We start from the raw sequence: 22,692 nt of genomic DNA on the forward strand, positions 1-22,692 counted from the left end.
AGTAGTAGTAGTAGTAGTAGTAGTAGTAGTAGTAGTAGTAGTAGTAGTAGTAGTAGTAGTAGTAGTAGTAGTAGTAGTAGGAGGAGGAGGAGGAGGAGGAGTAGTAGTAGTAGTAGTAGTAATAGTAGTAGGGAATCAGAAAATAAAGACAGGCATTTCAATTTTGACACGGCGCCGCCAAGTCTGGGACTTTTTTGTCCTAGTGCGGAAGTCTGCTATATTTTTCTACTATCACAAACGATATGAACACGGGACTGGGACAGTCCTGTCCCGTTGATTTTGTAGCATTTCACAACGGCTTGGGACACAACGGGACTGTTTTGTCCCGTCCCAATAGGTGCGGAAGATCTCTCTAAATTCTATATGTTACAGATTTGGGACAGGACAGTCCTGTCCTAGTGCGGAAGAGGGTTAAGTTACCCAAATTTGCCTTACTCATCACAGATAGTCTCCCTTCCTGTTGTCAAATTACAGCTTCCGCTTTCGATTTCTAATGATCACTTCAAGTGTTGTAAGAAGTAAGCATGTAACCAAATGATAAAGTAAAGATCTATAAGTATAAAATTATTGGTATACAGTTTTTATTTTTTTTAGCCAAGCCCCAATTTTTCATTATTTAAGTCCAGCTTGTATAAAGGTAAGGAAGACAATTTGCTAAAATGTTCTTACTTATAATGATACGTTAATTAATTTAAAACGGCGTGACATTGTTGACATATTTCTCCGTCTTTCAATCCACCTCTGTTCCCTCTTGACTCTTGAGTCTTGAGACTTTGGCTTTGTTATTTAGGTTTACTTCTGTTCTCTCTTTGATAGTGCAGCGCAAAGTGCAAACGTGAACGCACCATGAGTATTCGCGATAGCACAACTTTTTGATAAACTCTGTCTTTGTCAACAATTACAACAATGTGCCTAAAATAAAACTAAAACTAAAACCTCTAGCTAGGCTAGATAGCTTGATGAGATTCGTGAGAATCCCTGCCCACTCTGAGCATTTACTTTTGCATCGACATCGCGTAAGTAACCCATCAGCTACTGGAGGCTAGCTGACCATTTGGAGTAATAGAGTTCAAGTTTATTTTCTTGAGCGTTTGGAAAAATAGAGCCGTCCTAATTTAAATTAAAAAGTTGTTGTTCTTTGGTGGATGAGGCTGAGGCTTGGGTGGACCTAAAGTTAAAGCCAAAGCAAGTGCATGTGTGCATGCAGGTGGCACTGAAACAAAGTGCTTGTGTGTAGTGTATGCAAGTGAAACTGAAACAATGAAATATAAATTTTGGGAGACCTTCCGAAAGCTCCTCCTTCTAGCATTTCTTTTAATTTGTATTTTGAAGTGCTTATTATTCGCAGTAGTAGTGTAGTACTGCCAATATTGATTTCACAACACACAGTATAATCATTATTCGCAGTAGTAGAAGCGCTATTCCGTCTCTGAAAATTAGTCTTTGTCCCCTCACTGAACACAACACTGTGTATTTTCTGTTCAAAATGAAATTGAATGAGAGTGTGTTAGTTTGAGAAAGGGATTATTGAAATGTTTTGTGTGGCTGAGAATTGAAATTTTGAAAGTTTGAATTTCTCCTTCAAGTCTGAACCTTGACACGATCGTGTTTTGTTTTATTTTTGTTACCCCAATCCAGTCCATGAAAATTCTAAACTAAAAATTGAAAAATTGAGCTTTTATATGGCGCAATATCCACTACACATGCTCAAAGCACTTTTCAGGGTGACCCTGTCCAACAACAGCACTTAACATGTAGGACGAGACATGACACCTGTTAGGCGATATTACAATTTTTTCGGACAGAGACAACGCTGTTAACAGCCAGGTACTCATTTTACACCTGAGTAAAGTGAGAGAATGTGAGTAAAGAGCCTTTTCCAAGGACTCACTTATGCACCGAGCAAGGCTCGAACCGAGGACCTTCCGATCTGCTGAAAGCGAGTGTCATACCACATGACCACATAGCTGCACAAAACTACAGCGACTGCCACAACCATTACATCATCATCATCATAATCCTTTTTATCGTCATCATTACTACCACTACTACATCATCACCACCACCACTACAATCACAACCACCACGTCATCATTACAACTTATGTTGTCTAATTACTAATAATAATAAAAAAGAGTCAATCAGAGTGCTCTCTCTCTCTCTCTCTCTCTCTCTCTCTCTCTCTCTCTCTCTCTCTCTCTCTCTCTCTCTCTCATCCTCCCCCTCACCCCCCCCCCCTCCCATATTTTTTCTCAGCCAACCTTCTAACTTCACATTATGTTTATAGATATCACTTGGTAATAGAGAGATAATGTAACAGTAACTTAGGCAGATCGATTCAAGTGATAATTTTTTGACGGCTTAATTTAATGCGCTCTTTTGATGGAATATGTTTTGAAATTGATTAAAGATTCTTATTTATAAGCTGCATAACCCTAAGATTGCAGTAATGCACACACTAGACCAGTTTGTAGTATAGAAACAAATACCTCCTTTTGTCCAAAAGTTTATCATAATCTCTTGATATAATGGGCTCTAAAATGTTTGATTGGAAATTACAATTCATTAAATTATATTTACAAAAAGTCAGGTTTGTATGTAATGATCAGAAAATATGTGTTTTAGAAGTCAGTAATATATTTTGTAATATTAAGTAACAATGAATAGCTATGTTGATTTTGCATTAGATTTGGGCTTGGCATACGGACCGATAGATTTTCCTCCTTTTTGACAAATTATCAATCATCTCTGATATATATACAATTGATCACTTTCAATAAAAGTTTTTTTATAGTTGCTAAAAACTTGAGCATTTATATAGAGCAATATCCGCTTAACATGCTCCCTAGCCAATAGCAGCAGTTAAAATGTAGAACGAGACATTTTGCCTGTTATTATTAACATTATCTGATGTAAGCCATCCCAGCCAGGAATACTTTTTGCCAATGGTGATGAAAATAATATTCACCCCGTTTATTTATGCTGGCCACTGCATTGTCATCACCATAATTTTTTTTTTTAGTAAATTTTTAATGTCATAATAATGAATGACCTTACCTTACCTGCCTCCCCTTTATTTGTTTTTCTTGTTTGTTTGTTTTTTTTGCTCAACAGATGTCAACTTCAGAGGTTAAAAAAAGGATTTTTGTTGGTGGCTTGCCAGAAAATGTAACTGAGGATGAATTGAAAAAAAGATTTGAGCTATTTCTGACTGTTTCCAGCGTCAATCTGAAATCTCAAACTGACAGTGAAGGTATTAAAGCAACATGTGTCATTGATTATTGGAGTTTTATTCTTCTTCTATTTTAATCATTTTTGTTGATTTATTCAGAAAAAAATAATTCTGTAAATCAAAGTAAATATATTCTACAATAATTAGCATTTTTGTTTTATTTGCCAGTTAGGCACAGGGAAATCATTTAGATATTTGTATAAGTGGTTGTTGCCCCTCTAGGGTTTTCTCATCAAACATACTTGAATAGATTTGGGTCATTCATATTCATTACGGTTGAGTGAGGAGCTCTTGTAATCCAATGATGACAATACTAGATTTTATACACCTACAAATTCCTTACTAAGGTATGTGCCCTAACTCTGTTTGCTGAAAAATTGGACAGGGTTTACACACCAAGTGTAATGGAATGAGCTAGAGCAGTCGATTAACACAGAAAAATGTTTTAATTTACAGCTGCTGTTGAGATGTAAGAATATTATTCATAATTATAGCAGTTGCAAAATAAAATTAGAAGAAAATGGTCATACAGTATCCCTTTACTGCTACCAAACACACCCGTGATAATTTCTGATTTTCCTCCAAGTAAGATGCAGCAAGAAATCAGTAATTGGAGTACTTAAGTGTTTGTGACTATTGCACATTGTAAACAACACAAATAGCTCTGGGGTTATCTCATTGACAAGGCTGTCAACCATAAATATTCTTATGCCTTTCCACCACAACATCATAAGATATCATCGCCTAGACATTCTAAGGAAGAATATAGATAATTCATCAAACAAGATGTCTGATGTCAACAGGAATCACCCATGTTGCCCAAGTGAGCAAATTAGGGGTTAATAATCTTTCTCAAGGAAAAAAACCAAAGTGCCTGAAGTGGGGCTCGAACCTGGGACCTCTGGATCACAGTGCAATGTCTGAACGACTCGGTCACGTCGCCCATAAATAAGTTTTTAAAAAATTATTTTTTACTTCTTCCCACCTTCATACAGTTGCACACTTTTCTCTTTTCAAATGACTTAACCTGGAGGTTCAACTTTCAATTGTGTTTTTACATATATCTGTCTTCGACAAATTTTGAGACCTGACACTGTGGTAAGAAGACCAAATAGACCTAATTAAAAACTGACCGACGGATTTAAAGGGTGGACTAGTAACATACCATTTTTTTAAAGCAACAATATAAGTTGTAATAAAAAACAAATTGGATGAATCTTAAATGATTATGAGTGATAAATTTTTAATTTTGTTTTCAGGCAACCATATGAAGACATTTGCTCACTTAAATGTGGAAGGTTCAGAAGCAGGCCTTAAAAAATGTGAGGAACAATTGTCCTGAATATTAGATTATCTTGAGAGATAACGAGAGATATAGAGAGTTCCTCCTCCTCCTCCTCCTCCTTCTTCTTCTTCTTCTTCTTCTTCTTCTTCTTCTTCTTCTTCTTCTTCTTCTTCTTCTTCTTCTTCTTCTTCTTCTTCTTCTTCTTCTTCTTCTTCTTCTTCTTCTTTTTCTTCTTCTTCTTCTTATTCATTTCTTTTGTTATATTACAAGAAATATCCTGATTACAATCTGGGTAAGAGATCACTCAAATGCACCAAAGTCAACAAATGACAAATAGTACAAAGCCCACACTCACTTTAACTTTAATTCGCATTTTTAAAAAATCTGGTAAGAGTAAGAGTTTGTGCTTTTTTTTTTTTTTTTTTCAAAACTGGAATACACTTTTTTTTTCTGTGCCTTTTTCTGTTACAAAAACCTTTGTCAATGAAATATTATTGAATCTGAAATGATGCAAAATATGTCTACACACCCTTTTTATAATATCTGTGACTATTTCAGAATTTATTAGAACTTTTCAATAAAATATCCTCTATGCGTTATTTATTTTGCGGTTACATGATCTTAGTTTTATTTTAATAAAGAGTATTATTATCACTGTCATTATTATTATTATTATTATTATTATTATTATTATTATTATTATTATTATTATTATTATTATTATCACTATTATTATTATTATTATTATCACTATTATTATTATTATTAGCATAAGCATAAGTATGCATATTAAATTTGACATTTTGTTTTAAAGGTTACAATGCATACCAAAATGCCAAGTGGAAAGGTTGTGTGATGAAACTTGAGGATGCTAAGGAAAGTTTCCTTGATAGGTAATTGCACTTATTTTTTTTTTAGTTTACACTAACTTAAAATCTACCAACTGGTAGGTTGTTTGTGTGTGTTGTTTTTTGTTTTTGTGGGTGTGTTTTTACTATTCAGAGCTGTAAACTCTCAGACAATTTCCTGAAATCAGACAATCCATTATTCTCTACCTCAGGGACATACTATAAGACAGAAATAGATTTTAAGAAATTTGGTCCCGTATGGAAGAAAAAATAATATCCTAAATTAAAATAATAATCACAGGAAACTTAAGTATTTTATAAATATAGTTCTCTCTCTCTCTCTCTCTCTCTCTCTCTCTCTCTCTCTCTCTCTCTCTCTCTCTCTCTCTCTCTCTCTGTGTGTGTGTGTGGCCATCAAGGGGATTCCCCATTTCTCTGGGCTGTCCCTCGCTTCCTTCACCTCTGTCTTGGCTGTGTGCACAGTGCATGGCCATCAAGAGGATTCCCTGTTTCTCTGTGTTTTAATGAAACAGCAAATATTTAATTCTCAAGCGAAACGGATGTCTTTTGTTTAGGTTTGTTTTGCCGGCTGTGTCTGCATGAACAAAAAAAGCTCACTGAGCTGGTTTCTCATAAAGACGAAGAAGACATAAGAACTAACATTAAACAATTCTACAACATACCCTTACATTTGTAGATTGTGGAAGAGACCTTCAATTGATAGAAGGCAAAATTAAAAATAAGGTCACCGGTGGTTAAAATAAATTTTCAGACAATTTTGGAAAAGATGATTTACAGGCCTGACTATTATTGTTGTTATTATTATTATTATTATTATTATTATTATTATTATTATACATCCCAATAACAATTGGTAGAGCCCTCACTTTACACGCATGGGACTGAAGTTGAGATTTTTTTCTGTTGGAGAGTACTTTGCCATAGATTTATGTCCTGTTCAAAGTGTAGCTTAGCACTTGCTGCTATCCGTCTAACACTAAAGAGACAGGGATTTTGGTTGGGGTCACTTGCTGTCTTTTATTCTCATATGTCTGTTTTCCATCTTGCCTTCCTTCTTTGTCTTGGATTACTTGTTTTTTTCCTTGGATGGGAGGGAAACAGTGAAATGCATATTTTTGAGAGATATGTTTTTCCTGTAAATCATCTCTCTGTTATCTGTTGTCATTTTTTTGTTTTGTTTTGTATAAAATGATTTGTAAGCATTTGAGTGTATTCCTATTCTTACTGGGATCCTGTCCTTGTGTGTGGATGAGACCTCTGTGATCTTAAACTAAATGCATTGATAGTGGAATTGTCATCTATTTCCCTATTAAACCAAGTCCTCTCATCTTGCTTTTTCTTGTGTACTTTTAAAGTAAATATATAATTTTTTGACAATTCCATTTTCTTCCTTTTTTACTCGTGCAAACATGACCTAAATATGTTGCAGTTGTTTTAAAACCTTTAAAAACAAACAAACTTAAGGCTTTGATGGTGATGGAAGATAACATTTTTCTTTTTGTTGGACCAAATTCTGAAGATGATTAGTCGAATGTATACTGAATTAAAACTATTCTTTGGTGATTAGGATTGACAATAAATAATTTCAGTGGGAGTTTGTTGAAAACAGAGTTATAAACTAGACTTTGTTTCTTTATCATAAAAAAATATATTTTTGTTTCTTTTTCTATCTTTTTTCATTAAAAATGTTTTATTATCTAATTTTACCCTTTAGATTGGCTGTAGAAAGGCTAGAAGGGAAGAACAAATCTGATGAACTTGTTCAAGTGAAATCTAAAAAGAATACGATTGAACAGTGGAAGCCACCAGAAATTGATAAGTTGGGCGTTGCTCCAGTCCCGGGAACACCTATCCCTGGTAAAAAGGTGAGATGGACTGCTATAATGTTTTGATTGTTGTTTTTTTTTTTGGGGGGGGGGGGGGGGGGAGCGGGTATGTAGGATATTAACGGTATATCAGTTGATTCAAATGTAAAATAGAAATATCTAAGTGATTGAGGTAAACCCGCTTTATCAATTTTAATGATTGTGTTATAAATTTTATGATTACTGTCCTTAAATGTATTTTGCTTTTTGCTTTTTTTTTTTAAAGATAAAAAAATGATAGTCTTTATCCCTATCTATTCCTGCTTTGTTTGAGAAATAGATGTTGATTTTTAAAAGTTTTATATAGTGACAAACTTTCTTACAAAAATTAGATAGGACACAAAATTTATATCAGAATTCTTCAGCTTTATAAGACATATATAAAGTAAAAGAAGATATGTCACTTTTTAAAAAGATAACTTTCTGATTCCAGGATTGGGTTGTTGGTAAATACGGACGTGTGTTGCCTGTTCTGAATGTCAAGAAATCTCATGTCACAAAGGTAAGTGAATGCTTCATTCATTTAGTCATTCATCAATCATGATTGATGTCAATTTGCGTTGCTTTGTAAAGAAAGATTATTTTATTCTACTTACTTACTTACTTATCCGAACCAGCGACCACCTGAGCTCTAGCCCTTCGGTCTTGTGCCATGACGTAGAAGTAAAACGTCTTTTGTAGTTGTTCCAGGTGACTATAAAGTGTGTTACTGATGCTTGGATTTGGTGGGAGGAATGTGCATCTCAGGTCTTCAAGAGGTTGACATTCAATCAAGTGGTGTGTTACTGTTTCATTGGGGTGTTGACATAGCAGGCAGGAAGGGGATGTGTCTTTTGTAATTTTGCTTAAATGGTTGTTGAGCGGTATGTGTTGTGTTCTTAGTTGAAAGATGATGCTTTGCTGGTGTCTTCTGAGCATATTTAGGCAATCAGTCTTTACAGGGGTGGTCATATGGGAAAACATACATCTACCCGTGGTGCTCATTGCCCAACTGTTCACTCATTCTTCTCTCTTATTTGTTTTGATTATTTGTTTCGCTGTGTCTAAGGATACTGGAATTGATGATTGTAAAAGTGTTGATCCGAGTCTGGTTAGTCTGTCTGCATTGTCATTTCCTGGTATATTTGAATGTCCCGGTATTCACTGGAGAGATAAGTTTACTCTGTGTGTTGTAAGGAATTCATCTAGTTGAGATCTTAAACTATTGAACATTGAGGAGAGTTTATCTAAATCGAGAGGTTGGAGAACCGATTTGGAGTCTGTGAAGATGACAGTGTTTTGAAGTTTTGAAGGGTTTAGCTGGAAAACAGAAGAGAGATGTCGCAGTGAGGCTTCTATTGCAACTGCCTCTGCCTCGTAGTTTGAGGAGGAGCTTCCGCAAGAATTGTGGATTTCATCACAGGTTTTATCTGGGTGTTCTACTACAAACCCATACCCAGCATTTTTAGTTCCCTTGTGGGCAGATCCATCTGTGTAAACATGTATCCAGTTGTCTGGGTATTCTTGTATTGTCTTCATTGCTAATGGTTGTATATCTGATTTGTTTTTATTTCTTGTTGTTTCTTCTATGAGGTTAGTCTTTATTTTTGGAAGTTTTAGTTCGGCATGCGGGTGGTTGGATGGGAGCATCACCCTTGAATCATATACCTATGATGTTCGCATGGGTGTACGATCCGATAGTGATGTCGTTTCTTCTTCTCTTTACTAGCCTATCCTGCTTCTTTGGTTTGTGATTGTTTTTTTGACAAGGGATATTTTTTTTTCTGTAAATCTTCTGCCTGTTTGTTCTTGGTTATTTATAATTTAGCTTATGATATCTTTAGGTTATGATTTTAATTTACATTTGTACTATTTTTGTTAGATTGCTTGTTTTTTTGTTTCAGCGGTCGCTCATATAACCTCAATTGTGTTGGAAGAGACCTAAAGCAACAAAAAAAAAAAAAAAAAAAAAATTAGTTCGGCGTATGGAGGTTTTTGACTGATTAAAATAGGTTTTTCTCTGTTTTCTGGGAGTCTGTGTCTTTCATTCAAGTTGTTAGCAATTTTATTCAAAAGCTGTCTGTATTTTAAGATCCAAATTTGTATTTTCCCTCCAGGTTCAGAATCCCATAATTTTTTAGAGGAAAATGGATAAAAATATTGTCATTTTTTTCAGGGGTGGATATTTCACAAAATCGAACACCAATACATATGTTTGTTTCTTTTTTCCTTTTTTCTTCTTGTTTTGAATATGTGCAACATGAGTAATACTAGTCAATCATTTTATAGTGAACAAGAGAAATATATATGGGAAAATAATATTAATGTAGTTTCAGATTTTTTTTTTACATACTGAACATATATATCTTTGTTTTTGTTTTTTGTTGTTTGTTTTTGTTTTCTGGTTCCAGATTCGGAATTTTAAGTTTTGATTTTAGCTGAAAGATAAGTGAAAATGTGCTTCTATTACTCAAAAAAGGATTTTATGTTCAAATTTAAATAATGCATTATCATTAAATGCATATCATTTCTTAAGTGTGCAGTGTTTTAAAATTGATTCATGAAATTTCAATGCTGTTTAACCTGTTTGAATTTTGTAAAACCAGCAGCAAATTTTGTCATTTTGATGGCAAATTTTGAGGTTTGTAATGTCAAAAAACTGCAGATACAGATATATGCTTGTCTAACGTAGCAGTTAATTGAATAGGCACTTTTAAAAATATTTTCAAACTAAAATCTATCACTGAATACATTTTGATTTTCTTTTATTTTCAAAGGCAATCAAGCATGACCCATCCAAATTTTGTCATGCTTCCAAAGTGTTCAAGGATGATGCATTAAATGATACTAAGATGTCTAAAGTGAATTGTGATACACTCACATGGGAGATTGATGAACCTGATAGCGAGATGACTAAAAAGAGAAAAGGGGAATTCCCACCTGACCTAAATCCTAAAAAGGTCAAGTCATTCCCAGCCAAACTTCTTAATTCACCAGCAAAGGAAACTTTCCCCAACACTCTGTCTCCAAAAAAGGAAAATTTGTTAAACACTCATCTGCTTAATGAAAGTGTTGATAATGATCAAGATGTTTTTGTTGAAAGGAAAAGTGACAGTATGAACATTAACGAGGCTGCTAATGATGATGGATTAGAAATTGTCAAAGTTGGAGGAAGTACACAAAATAAGAGTAAGCCAACAGTTCGAACTAGATTTGATAGTGATTATGAAAGTGATGGAGGCAACAGTGGTACTGAGACTTGTCAAATTAACAATATAATTCATTCTTCTGTTAATAAGTCTTCCAAGAATAAGAACAGTATAAGTAATTCTTGTGGTATTTCAATTAAAAACTCCAGCAGTACTAAGAAAAACCAGCAGATCTCTGATGATTCTGAAGATGAAAAGGGGGGAAAAGAAATTACAGGATTCAAAGGAATTTCATCACTCATTACAAAAAGTGCTGATACATCTTCCAATAAAAAAAGTTTGAAAAGGGGTAGAACATCGTCTCCTCTAAATGAAAGGACTGTTAATAAAGACAGTGGTGTGAGTGATGATGAGGAGGAGAAGAGTTCTGATAAGGTTTATTCTAATTCTAAAAAGAAGGAGAAGAGAAAGTCACAAATTATTTCACCTTCAGAGAAACCTTCCACTAAAAGAGCTAAGAAGTCTGGAGTTGAAAAAGTGGAAGCCCCCGTACCTAATCCTGTTTCCACGGCACAAAAAGATTCCTCTCAATATAGTGATCTTTATTTGTCTGAGTTTGTTGCCAAAGCTCCTAAAAATTCAAATCCATCTCGTAATAGACATGATCCATATGACAGTGATTTGGACAGCAATAATTTTGAATTGGTAGCCAGAAAATTAGCCAAGAAAGCAGGTTTTGAAACGGTGAAGGAAAATAATAGAAAGAGGAAAATGAATGATTTAAACACATCAACAAATATCAATGATGAAGCTTTTGATAAGATGCTCATTGGGCGTGAAGGAGGTGTGAAAATTTCTACAGATATTACACGTCTGATGCGTTCTATGGCTGGAGGGTATTCTGCTGGCAACAATTTGAAAATAATTGCAGTGGCATCAGATCTGGTGAGTGAAGTTTTCTGGCTTTATGCATAAAATACATATGTACAATCTCATTTTTATAGGACATTGTCTTCTTTACAACATGCTTGCTGTACTTTCTGGTGACTGGATTTATTCTTTGAATTCTTTAGAAATGGAGTGATTAGAAGTATTATTTTTTTGGGCTGTCAAGCATAGCACCAGACTAAAGTGACATGAATAATTTCAGTTAAAAGAGTCCTGAAGGGTGTCTTAACAATTCAGTGACAACTGAGTTCATCAAGGTTGAAGCTTTCAAGGAAAGAATATTAGATTATTCCTTTAACTGTCATAAAATGCCTCTAAAGTCAGTAAATGTGAGCTAATGGGGCAATTACGGTTATTTACCACCAGAGCAGTTGGAGAGTTTGCAAAAGCTGTTGGTATATTTTCAGGTAAAATATCTTTTGTATGAACCCTTCATAATATGACAACATGAAGTTGAAGTTCGGCTTTTGGTGATTTGCTTGTAAAATCTTTCCAGGATGTTAATGTTTGCTGTCCTCTGTGATTACATTCACTTTTTATCTTATTTGTATAACCTGTATTCCTGATAATACAACACTTTTTCCACTTTCATTCCAAGTTTCATCTTTGCTGTTTTGATTGTATCGCAGCTGTGGACATCCAGGATGTCATATGTTTGGTCACTAATCTGGTGCATGAGGAGTTAATGTAGCTGTCAGTCCTCAACGCCACATATATATTAATAATTTTTCTTAATTCATGCATGGGGAATAATGACTCACTGGATGAGTTTTTTGATTTTGTACTTGTACAGTAATTTGCAAATTATTCATAATGAAATGATGGTTCAAATTGATTTTTGAACATCTTTAAGATATCTTGATGTATTCTGCATCTGACCTCCATTTCAATTTCCCCTTATATAATTTTGTAGGATAGAATTTGTGCAGTCCAAAATACAAAATATTTAACAGAACCTGTGATTCAATTACAGTGGGTAAGATATAAAAGCTGTAAGGCCCATGTAGCTGGAACTGAACAGATAACAACCATTACTTACTACTCTCAACAACAGTCAAATGTATATTTAATGTTTTGAGAGCTGATGTTTTGTTCATTGCAAATCATCTCTCTGTTAAGTATTGTTATATAAATATATTGTTTTGATTGTAGAATGTAACCATTTGAATGTGTTCCTCTCAGTGGGAACCTGTGCTTGTAGTTGGATGAGACTTTTAGGTGATCTCAAAATTTGCACAATGATAGTATGCTCTTGGAATCTAAATCTATTCCTTATTTGTAGCATACCCCTTTGTCTTATTTTCTTGTGTGCTTTTAATTGTAAATCAATATTTTTATTACCCCAATTTCTTTCTTTTTACTGAAATGACCTAAATGTGTTGCAGGTGCTGTGAAACCCTTAAACCCTCCCCCCCCCAAAAAAAAACCCCAAAAAAAACCTACCATTTGAGCTATCCAAACTGGCTGATATTTCTTTTACTGAGTATTAGTTTATGCCTGAGTGAAATGGGATAATGTTTGGCCAGTTTGTCACACAGTCTTTTTAATGTGCTGTCTCTATCATTTGGAATTCTATCTCTCTTTAGAAATAAAGAAATGTGAAACTCTTTCATTATTTAAGTTTAAAAAGAATTTTGAATCAGTCTACCATTAGGGTTAGACTTTTGTCTTTTTGTTTTACTAAAGATGCTGTGTCTAGCGGGAGTACATATATCTTTTATTTGTATTTTGGTGATTGCAGTTGCATATGTCTGTGTGTATGCTTGTGTTTGTGATTGCGATTTTTTAGTAAGGATTCGAAATCAATGTTTGCAGTGCTTTAGAAATGTACAATATATAGTTTTGAGCACTGTACAGATAAACTGATTTTATTACTTTTATTATTATTATTATTATTATTATTATTATTATTATTATTATTATTATTATTAGCAAATTCTCTTACTCAAGCATGGTTTGTAAATAACAGAAAGAAAAAAAACAAAACAAACATAAAATGGTATGCTTCGACTCCTGACAATGGATATGAATATAAAAAATGTAATTGATTAACAGAATGAGAATAAGATCGGTTGTTATATTTTATTTTTCACATGAAATAATACTATTCCAATACAAATTCACGATTTTTGATTATATGCTTTTTTTTCCTCTTCATATTTAACCATAGTCGAATGACAAGCAATGGACAGAGAACACCAATCAGAAACAATCTAGGGATCAGCAAGTGCCTCAGAGTAAGGATTCGATGAAGTCAGCATCAACAATTGTGGTAATCCATTCATTTTATTTTAGAATTTCCATCTCTATGTTTGGATCAGAAAATGAGATTTGAGTTCTATTTATTTTTAGTCATTTGCACTCTGTTATAATAATGCACAACACATTACCCTTTGTAAAGTGATTCTGGATGCATGGTATTGGTCATCATATGAGACTCAAATATTTCTTTTGTATTCTGTTGAATAGTAAGGTGGTCCTCCAAAGTCTTGAGGCCCGTGGAACCAGAGTATATTCTATAGCATTGAATGGACAGTAATAGATGCTTAGCACCTTTTTTTTATAGGACTATTACAACTTTCCACAGGGTCTGACAAAAACAGTTGCCCAATCACTCGGTGGATAGAGGAAATTGAGAGCAATGTCTTTCTTGTCCATCATTATATACGATCTATGTGCTTAATTGTTGACATGAATTCTCTGGTCTTATTTAGTCAGTTTTGTGAGTTCATTGACAGATATCTCCACACCATTGCTACACAAAATTTTGATATGTCAATAAACTGCCTCAATCAGAAATAGCATTTCAATTGACTTCAAAGCATTATCCTCACTGTAAGTAAAATTTTCGAACAATTCTCACTTTATTTCTTTATATATTAGAACATATATATATATATATATATATATATATATATATATATATATATATATATATATATATATATATATATATATATATATATATATATATATATATATATATATATATATATATATATATATTATATATATATATATATATATAATGTGTAAAGCTAATGTGAATTTTGTACAATGTAAAGTAACCTTTCCTTTTTTCTCTCACAGGATAAACGTTCATCCAAAAGAAAAATGTTTGAAAGTGATGATGAGTTTGAAGAGGAGAACTCCAATAGAGTCAAAGGAAAATCTATGGATATAAGTACAAAGTCTCCTTCAAGGGATAAAAAGGTACACCCTGGATTTTTAAGTTTTGCATGGAGGCAGTACTGAAGGAAAATAAGGGGGAGGGGGTCGTTATTATGAAAATATACACTCTTAGTCTAGGGTTGCTTTTTTGTATTTTTTTTTTTTTTTTTTGTCTTTTATCCTTTTTGTTTTTTTTTGGTATGCAATTATAAAGACTGTTATATCTTCGTGGTGTTCTGAATAAAAATCTTACACTTCAAAGTAAGAAGACTGATTGGATTGTGGTGGATTAGATTTTTCTATTTTTCCTATGTTATACATAAACGTTATATTTCTGTGTAGTCATGAATATTTCAAATATTTGTTTAAATATTTTCTAACCTCCTTTGGTCAAATAATGATAAATATTAATTTGCACTGTATTTTAAATGGCAGGATAAAACTGTTCCCAAAAGCAAAAAGTTGAGAATTGATGCTACTGTTGATGATGATGTTGATGATGATGATGATGACTGTAGCGATATCAAAAGGATATCCAAGAGAACAAGCAAACCGGTTTCCTCAAAGGATAAAAAGGTTTGTTTCTGTCCATAGTTATATAGGCCCGTCACTTTTTCAAATTGAATTGATATTTCAGATCATTTCATTATTTATTTTTTCAAGGGAGGGGGGATTTTATCTGGCTTCAACATTCAGCCTTTTAAATTAAAAAAAAAAAATTATTAAAATCTCTCTTAAAGAGTGTTTACTTCATATGCACATTCCTCTGTAATTGAGGATGAACATCACTCTCTGATTAATAAAGATTCATTTTCTTTAAATTCCTATTTTTTAAAAAATACAAATATTTTGCTTGTTGCCCGTGGCAGATCTGCAATATATATTTTATAATGAAAATGTTTTAAATTTAGTTGTTTTTAACTTTGTTGGGGGGAAATAACAACTTAAAGTGTTATTAGTGTTGCTTATCTTGGGTGTTTTTGTTTTGAGTGTGTTTGCATTTGTCTTGATGGGGGGGGGGGGGGGGTTCTTTTTAATTTTTAAAATATTTTTTTTGGGTAAGTTTAGAAGTTTGGGGAGTGAGGCTATCAATTTATCACGTTATCCAGTAATGGTGGGTCTAATTTCCTTTACAGGAAACATCCGCAGGCTATGATAATAGTAAAAAGATAATAATAATAATAATAATAATAATAGTAATAATAATCTAAGAGGCAATTACTTTTAGGTCACAGCTCTGGTTTAAAAAAAAAGAACACACACACAGTACACATATAAGGTCTATCTCATCTTTTCTCTCTCTCTCTCTCTCTCTCTCTCTCTCTCTCTCTCTCTCTCTCTCTCTCTCTCTCTCTCTCTCTCTCTCTCTCTCTCTCTCTCTCTCTCTCTCTCTCTCTCTCTCTCTCTCTCTCTCTCTCTCTCTCTCTCTCTCTCTCTCTCTCTCTCTCACATGACAGTTAGTATGACATTTTGCTTCCCAGTACCGAGTCCCTGATCTCAGCAGTTTGAATCTGGGACGGAGAAGGTGTTGTTGTTGTAAAATGATGTCTGTCAAAGCATTGTTTTCAATTGAATCAAAGCTGTACAGTTTACATGGCATTGATAGTTTTTTACGTCGCCCTGATAATTCATTGAAGTTTGTATCTTTGTTATGTGGCAGGCTCCTTACCATATATTGTAATCTCGTATGTTGTTTAAATTTATTAATTTTACTTAGTGTGACTGTGTTATGTTATGAAAGTTGGAGGGATCTTGTAAAATGTAATTTAAGACTAATAATTAACATACAATTATATAACGCAACCCATTGAAAGAGGCTGGGGTTGTTTTTACACAGTCGAAACAAATATTTTTACAATCCTTGAAGTTATGGGGAAATCCTGAATTTATTATGTCCTTATATTCATTAACTAATGGGGAACCCTTATAATTATTTATAAAGAATAAGTAGGTGTTCAAACAATATTTATATCCATTGACATCTGGTTTCTCATCAGCATGCATCCATTTATATTTGATTAATAGCAATTTGTCAGAGAAAAAGTAAGCAATGTAAGCTCATTGATGTTCTATAACAACACTTTGATGCGCAATAATATTATGATGAATTATCAAATGGACCAGCCTGTAGAGAAAGAAACACAAAACCTTGTAAAATAATTTCTTTTAACCAGATATAGTAATGTTTAATTTATTTGAGGGGTAAAATAAAAGGATTTTTGTTCTCTTGTGTTGGAATTTCATATTCCTTATTTTTAATTGTAACCTATCATTTTACTCTCACAGGAAAAGCATGCATTGAACGAAAAAACGTTTGATAGTGATATTGATGATGAAGATAGTTCTATTAGAAATGTCAAAATGAAACAGGAGGTTACAAGCCCTACTCCTTCCAAGAGTAAAAAGGTTTGTTTCTTTGTAATGGATATTTTTAATTTTTCAATTAGTCCAACATGGCTGCCACTTTTAAAAACAGAGATTTCTTTTCCATCTAATTTAAAAAAAAAAAAATATAATCGATGATTTGAGGGTGGGGGGATATTGAATTGTCCTATTTTTTTAAAGGAATGGACATGTAACCAAATAAAATTACGCTTTATCTCTGAAAATTACCCTTTTGGGATGTCAACTCACTGAATGGAGGGAAACAAAATCTTGCATTTTTTAGTTATGCAGCTTTTTAAATTGAAATTTTGATATTAAAATGATGTGCATATGGATTTTGGTTTGCTGCCCGTGGCATGTCTGGTTAAATATAGTTTGAAATCTGGAAAATTCATTTAAAAATCAATAGTAGTAAGTTTTAATTACATTGAATCATGCACTTAAAATAATAATTCACTGAAACCATTAGGAAGTCATTGAGTAACCCTGTGGAAGATCATTGAAAACTTATGAATTTGAATCATTTGTAATTCTATTCTCATCAATTCTCTGGAACATGTACAGAACTCCTTTTCTCATTTTTGTCAGAAACGTTTTGTTTCAAATATGGGCAAATTAACATTACCCTCAACTTGTCAAAAGCTTTAAAGCCCAAAGTTGATTTAGACAGTCTACTGTGCTGGGTGAATGAGTTTTTATTCATCATTAAAAAGTCAGTAAAACTGCTAAATTATGTGTATTTTACTTTTATAAATCGAATCTGATGTGATTTTGCAGTCTTGTGGTATGTTACTTACCTTTAGACCTGTTGCTCTGGACAGCGTAAAGTTGGGTCCTTGGAAAAGCTCTTTATTCATATTCTCTCACCTTACTAAGGGGTAAAATGAGTTCCTGGCAGTAAACAGCATTGCCTCCATCAGAAAAAAAAATTGTAATTCCTCCTTGCAGGCATCATGTCTCATCCTACATATTAAGTTTTGCTGTTGGCTTGTTAAGCACTCTGAGCATGTTTAGTGGATATTGGACTAAGTAAATGCTCAATGCTTAATAATTAAATATGGTGGTGATTCTCATTTTCTCTATATATTTGTTATGGAAATACATTTTTATAAAAATAAATAATAATAATGATAATAGAAGGAATACTAATATAATACACTTTTGGTTTTATCATAGATATTTCCATCGTTCCATTTTCTTGTTCACAGACTACAACATCCAAGCATAAAATATCTGATAAAAGTGGACATGAAGACATTGGAGAAATCGATGCAGAAAATGAGTTTGTGGAAGAAGGTAGTATTATTCTCCTTTCGTAAATTCTATTCCAAATATATTTTTTTCGCTTACACATTTCCTCACTTATTATTCTTCTTCTTCAACATCGTCATCATCATCATCATCATCATCATCATCATCTTCTTCTTCTTCTTCTTCTTCTTCTTCTTCTTCTTCTTCTTCTTCTTCTTCTTCTTCTTCTTCTTCTTCTTCTTCTTCTTCTTCTTCTTCTTCGTCTTCTTCTTTTCTTCTTCTTCTTCTTCTTCTTCTTCTTCTTCTTCTTCTTCTTCTTCTTCTTCTTCTCCTCCTCCTCCTCTTCATCATCATCATTGTCATTATTACTATTATCATTGTTATTATTATTATTATTATTATTATTATTATTATTATTATTATTATTATATTATTATTATTATTATTATTATTATTATTATTATTATTATTATATTATTATTATTGTTGTTGTTATTATTTTTTTTATTATTATTATTATTACCATTATTATTATTATTATTATTATTATTTGATGAGAAGTTGGTTAATGGAATGACATGATTGGATCAATCTGTCTGTGGCAAAATTATCACCACTTGATTTCTACTTGTTAAGAGGAATGTATACATGGTCGCTTGAACCATTTCAGAGCCTCATCAAACTTTGTTTACAAATTTTTAATTTTTTTTTTTCTATTTTATTTTTTAATTCCCAAAAACAAACATTTTCCCAATTAAGAAGACAAAGAATGGGAAAATCTCATGCTTTTGAATAAATAGAACAATAATCAAGTGCTATCTCAAGATCCTTCACCTTCCACCTAATTTGCTGGCTATCTCACATTTGATCTTCACATGGAGCAATAAATATTAAAAGGGCATATAATGATGCGATAATTGTTTGCATTTTATGAGGCATTCTGCCTTGATTGAAATTGTTATGGTTTATAATTATGGTAGAACAGGTTTCATATCTGTGATTTATTTTGATTGCCTAAGGAGCATGTATAGTCAAACAACTGGAAGAAATCTCTGTGTCACTTATTGTAGCTACCTCATAAGCTATGTGGTGAGTAATCTTGACAGGATGTTTGCGTTATGAATCTAATCCCATAGCTGCGGGGAGCTGCAGGGTCTGGGCCGGACGTCCCGATTGCTGAAAGGAAATTGATGTGCATTTCGAACCCAACACCTCTCATTTCCAGGTGCATTGATTGCCGCGTAATCCTGTCTGACAGAGATTATTGCATATGGCCTCTCATGCATTATTGTGTCCATAACAGCACCTTCCCGTGGTGTTCCCCGTTTCTACTGAGTTTGTTATGGGCGCGACCGAGTCCCGGCGGTATAACCGGGCTAGGGAGTAGGTGGGACCCCTTCCTCTTAAGGTGCAGGAGACAGAACCCACCAATGAGTGGTACACGCTCTGCTCCTCACCCACCCACCTCACACTCATTCTGTAGTGTGGTGTCCTCTGTATGTCCTTACTTTTCTTAATCTACCCCTATAGCTCATACTTGTTTCCTAGTGCTGTAACTTTAACACTTCTATACTCCCTCTTTGGTCGACCTGTGGCCCATGTCTTCTGTATGACTATCTGTGATTGATTGTAATCATGTATCCTTCTTAAAAAATTGAGATTTTTAGGGGAAAGGGCTGGTATCCCTTTGTTTTAGGCCCACAGAATCTCTCATCGACACAAATGACCCAGGACGTGACGATCCTCTGTTTATGAAATATGGCCCTTTAAGCAGAAAGAATAACTGAAATAGATAACTGCAAGCCAGGAAACAGTAGGTGGCGGGGAATGGGCGACCGTCAATCATGAAAGAGACTGTGGGAAAGACAAAATGAAGGCTACTTGACTAAACCCTATAAAAATTAATTATATGAGGAACATGCATCTGCAGTTCAACTCCTGATGTTATGCAGCTGACAAGGAATACAGGTTAGGGTGGGAAGACAGACCAGAGACTCCCCAGCATGCCATGACAAACAAAAGGAAAGCATACGAGCTCGGACGTCGCCTCGAAAAAGGTCCGCGCCAGACAGTGAGTACCCAGGCTGATCTGCGCGAAAAGTCAGCTACTGGGACAAAGAAATTCCACAAACATTTGAATATTTTACAAATTAACATTTGTGGAATCAGGAATAAAAAGACAGAGCTGAAGAAATTATTAAATGAAAAGGAAGTTCACATTGCTTTACTTCAGGAAACCCTGTATAAAAATAGCGATCCATATATTGCTGGTTATACATACTATACCTGCAAATGTGACGACTGCCGTGGTGTTATTACTTATATAAGAAATGACATCACGGGAGATGTTACTTCTAAACCATCACAGAACTCAACTGATGTACAGAAAGTCACCTTATGGCACCTAAATAAGAAATTTACCATTTACAACATTTACAACCCTCCACGGTGTACTATAAACCTAACAGATCTAAACAGTTCCCAATACAACAACACAATAATTGCTGGTGACTTCAATGGCCACTCTCCACTATGGGGATACAAAAATCTAAACAACACAGGAAAAGAACTAGAAAAGCTTTGCAATACAACCAACCTCACCATTTTACAAAATGCAGATTCAGTCCCGACCCTTCTTCACAGAGCTCATATGTCCCTGAGTCATCCCGATCTAACCATCATCTCCTCTGACCTTCTGAATTCTTGTCACATTAAAGTCCTGGATGAAATAGGCAGTGACCATAAACCAATTTTAACACAAATAACAGTTCAAACACAGAAGAAAACATTTGAGCAGAAATCAAATGGAATTTCAAGAAAGCAAACTGGGATGTTTTCACAGCAACATTAGATGACCAGCTTCCAAAAATTACAGATACATCAAGTGTAGAACATTTAAACGAAGCCCTCACCAAAGCCATTCTTGCAGCTGCAAAAGCAGGAATTCCAAGAGGTAGTCGACAGAACTACAAACCCTTCTGGAGCAAAGAAATTGAAAAAGCAGTAAATGCAAGAAAGGAAACAAGGAAAAACTTAGAGGAAAACAAAACCATTAAAAACAAGATTGAGTACAATAAAGCATCGGCAATTGTCAAAAGAACTATTAACAACGCTAAAAGAAAGAAATGGGCAGACACATGCGCTAATATTGACCTCAATCAAAATGGGAAAAAAGCATGGGCCTTACTTAATAATCTTAACAATGAAACCCCGAAAACCAACCCAAGCCCATGAAAACTACAGAAGGAACAATCGTAGATGACCAAAAAAAAAGCCATGATCTTCAACAAACATTTTGCTTCAGTAAACAAGGCATCAAAAAGAAGTGAAAAGGACAAAAAATTGATTAAAGACCTTAAACATCAAGAAAAGGCCCCAAAAGCTATCTCATATCTGTTCAAAGAGGGCTTTACCATGTCAGAACTTCACAGAGCTATGAAAAAACTCAAGTTAAGGAAATCCCCTGGACCAGATAAGATACACAATGAAATGCTCCTGCATCTTAGCGTGAGAGGTAAACAGATGCTTCTCAAACTTATAAATCTAACATGGGAGACAGGAATAGTACCAAGGGGATGGAAAAATGCTATTATAATTCCAATCTTAAAGAAAGATAAACCACCCGACGAAACGAAAAGTTACCGACCAATATCTCTCACTCATGTGTTGGAAAGATCGCTGAGAGAATGGTAAATAACCGATTATACTGGTGGCTGGAGACATGTGGCCTACTAAATAAATATCAGGCAGGCTTTAGGATAGGGCAAAGAACAGAAGATCAATTGTTTAGATTAAGTCAAAAAATAATTGATGGCTTTCAAGATGGAAAACATACAGTCGCGGTTTTTGTTGATCTCCAACAGGCCTATGACAAAGTATGGAGGAAAGGGTTGTTATCAAAAATGATGGACTACGGAATTGATGGAAATCTCTACTTCTGGATTAAACAATTTCTCAGTAACAGAACAATCCAAACAAAAATTAATAACGGACTGTCAAACAGAGAAGTATTAGAGGAAGGTCTCCCACAAGGATCCTGCCTCAGCTGTACTCTCTTTCTTATTTTTATAAATGATCTACCAGAAGTATTACAGACAGAAAAGGCCCTATATGCTGACGATTTAGTTATGTGGTATACTACAAAGCACCTACCAATAGCCTCCAATAGAATAAATGAAGATTTAGAAAGCTTAAACACCTTCTGTGATAAATGGAAATTAAAAGTAAATTGCAATAAAACAGTCTACTCTATATTTACTAAGAGCCATCCTGTTTCCAAGAAAGAAATAACACTCTCCATCCAAGGCCATCGACTCGCGAAAGAAGAAAACCCCACATATTTGGGCATACAGTTAGACAGACAACTATCTCTGAACAAACACACTCAGAATGTAAAAATCAAAGCCACAAGGAGACTCCAGTTACTAAAACGACTAGCCAGTACTAATTGGGGAGCAGACAAAAACTCGCTTCGACAACTCTATTTAGGCTATGTGCGTTCCGTCATGGACTACAATTTAGCCCTCCAAAATGTAGGTAGTAAAAACACACACAAAAC

General features: G+C 34.1%; 1 protein-coding gene across 1 annotated transcript in view; it reads left to right on the top strand.

The window, feature by feature from the left end:
* Nucleotides 1-470: 470 nt before the first annotated feature.
* Nucleotides 471-22,692, top strand: part of LOC144974891 (uncharacterized) — a 31,360-nt gene continuing 9,138 nt past the window's right edge. Inside the window, exons 1-12 of the mRNA XM_078918356.1 lie at nt 471-637; nt 3,115-3,253; nt 4,492-4,554; nt 5,332-5,410; nt 7,101-7,251; nt 7,685-7,753; nt 10,008-11,324; nt 13,498-13,599; nt 14,418-14,540; nt 14,934-15,074; nt 16,785-16,904; nt 18,092-18,179. Of these exons, the coding sequence (XP_078774482.1) occupies nt 3,115-3,253; nt 4,492-4,554; nt 5,332-5,410; nt 7,101-7,251; nt 7,685-7,753; nt 10,008-11,324; nt 13,498-13,599; nt 14,418-14,540; nt 14,934-15,074; nt 16,785-16,904; nt 18,092-18,179 (2,392 nt within the window). The 5' untranslated portion in view covers nt 471-637. The remainder of the gene's footprint in view (nt 638-3,114; nt 3,254-4,491; nt 4,555-5,331; nt 5,411-7,100; nt 7,252-7,684; nt 7,754-10,007; nt 11,325-13,497; nt 13,600-14,417; nt 14,541-14,933; nt 15,075-16,784; nt 16,905-18,091; nt 18,180-22,692) is intronic.

Source organism: Berghia stephanieae, chromosome 6 (assembly GCF_034508935.2).
Source record: "Berghia stephanieae isolate SIO BIC M18660-M18661 chromosome 6, UCSD_Bste_1.3, whole genome shotgun sequence".
In the NCBI taxonomy this organism is placed as follows: Eukaryota; Metazoa; Mollusca; class Gastropoda; order Nudibranchia; family Aeolidiidae; genus Berghia; species Berghia stephanieae.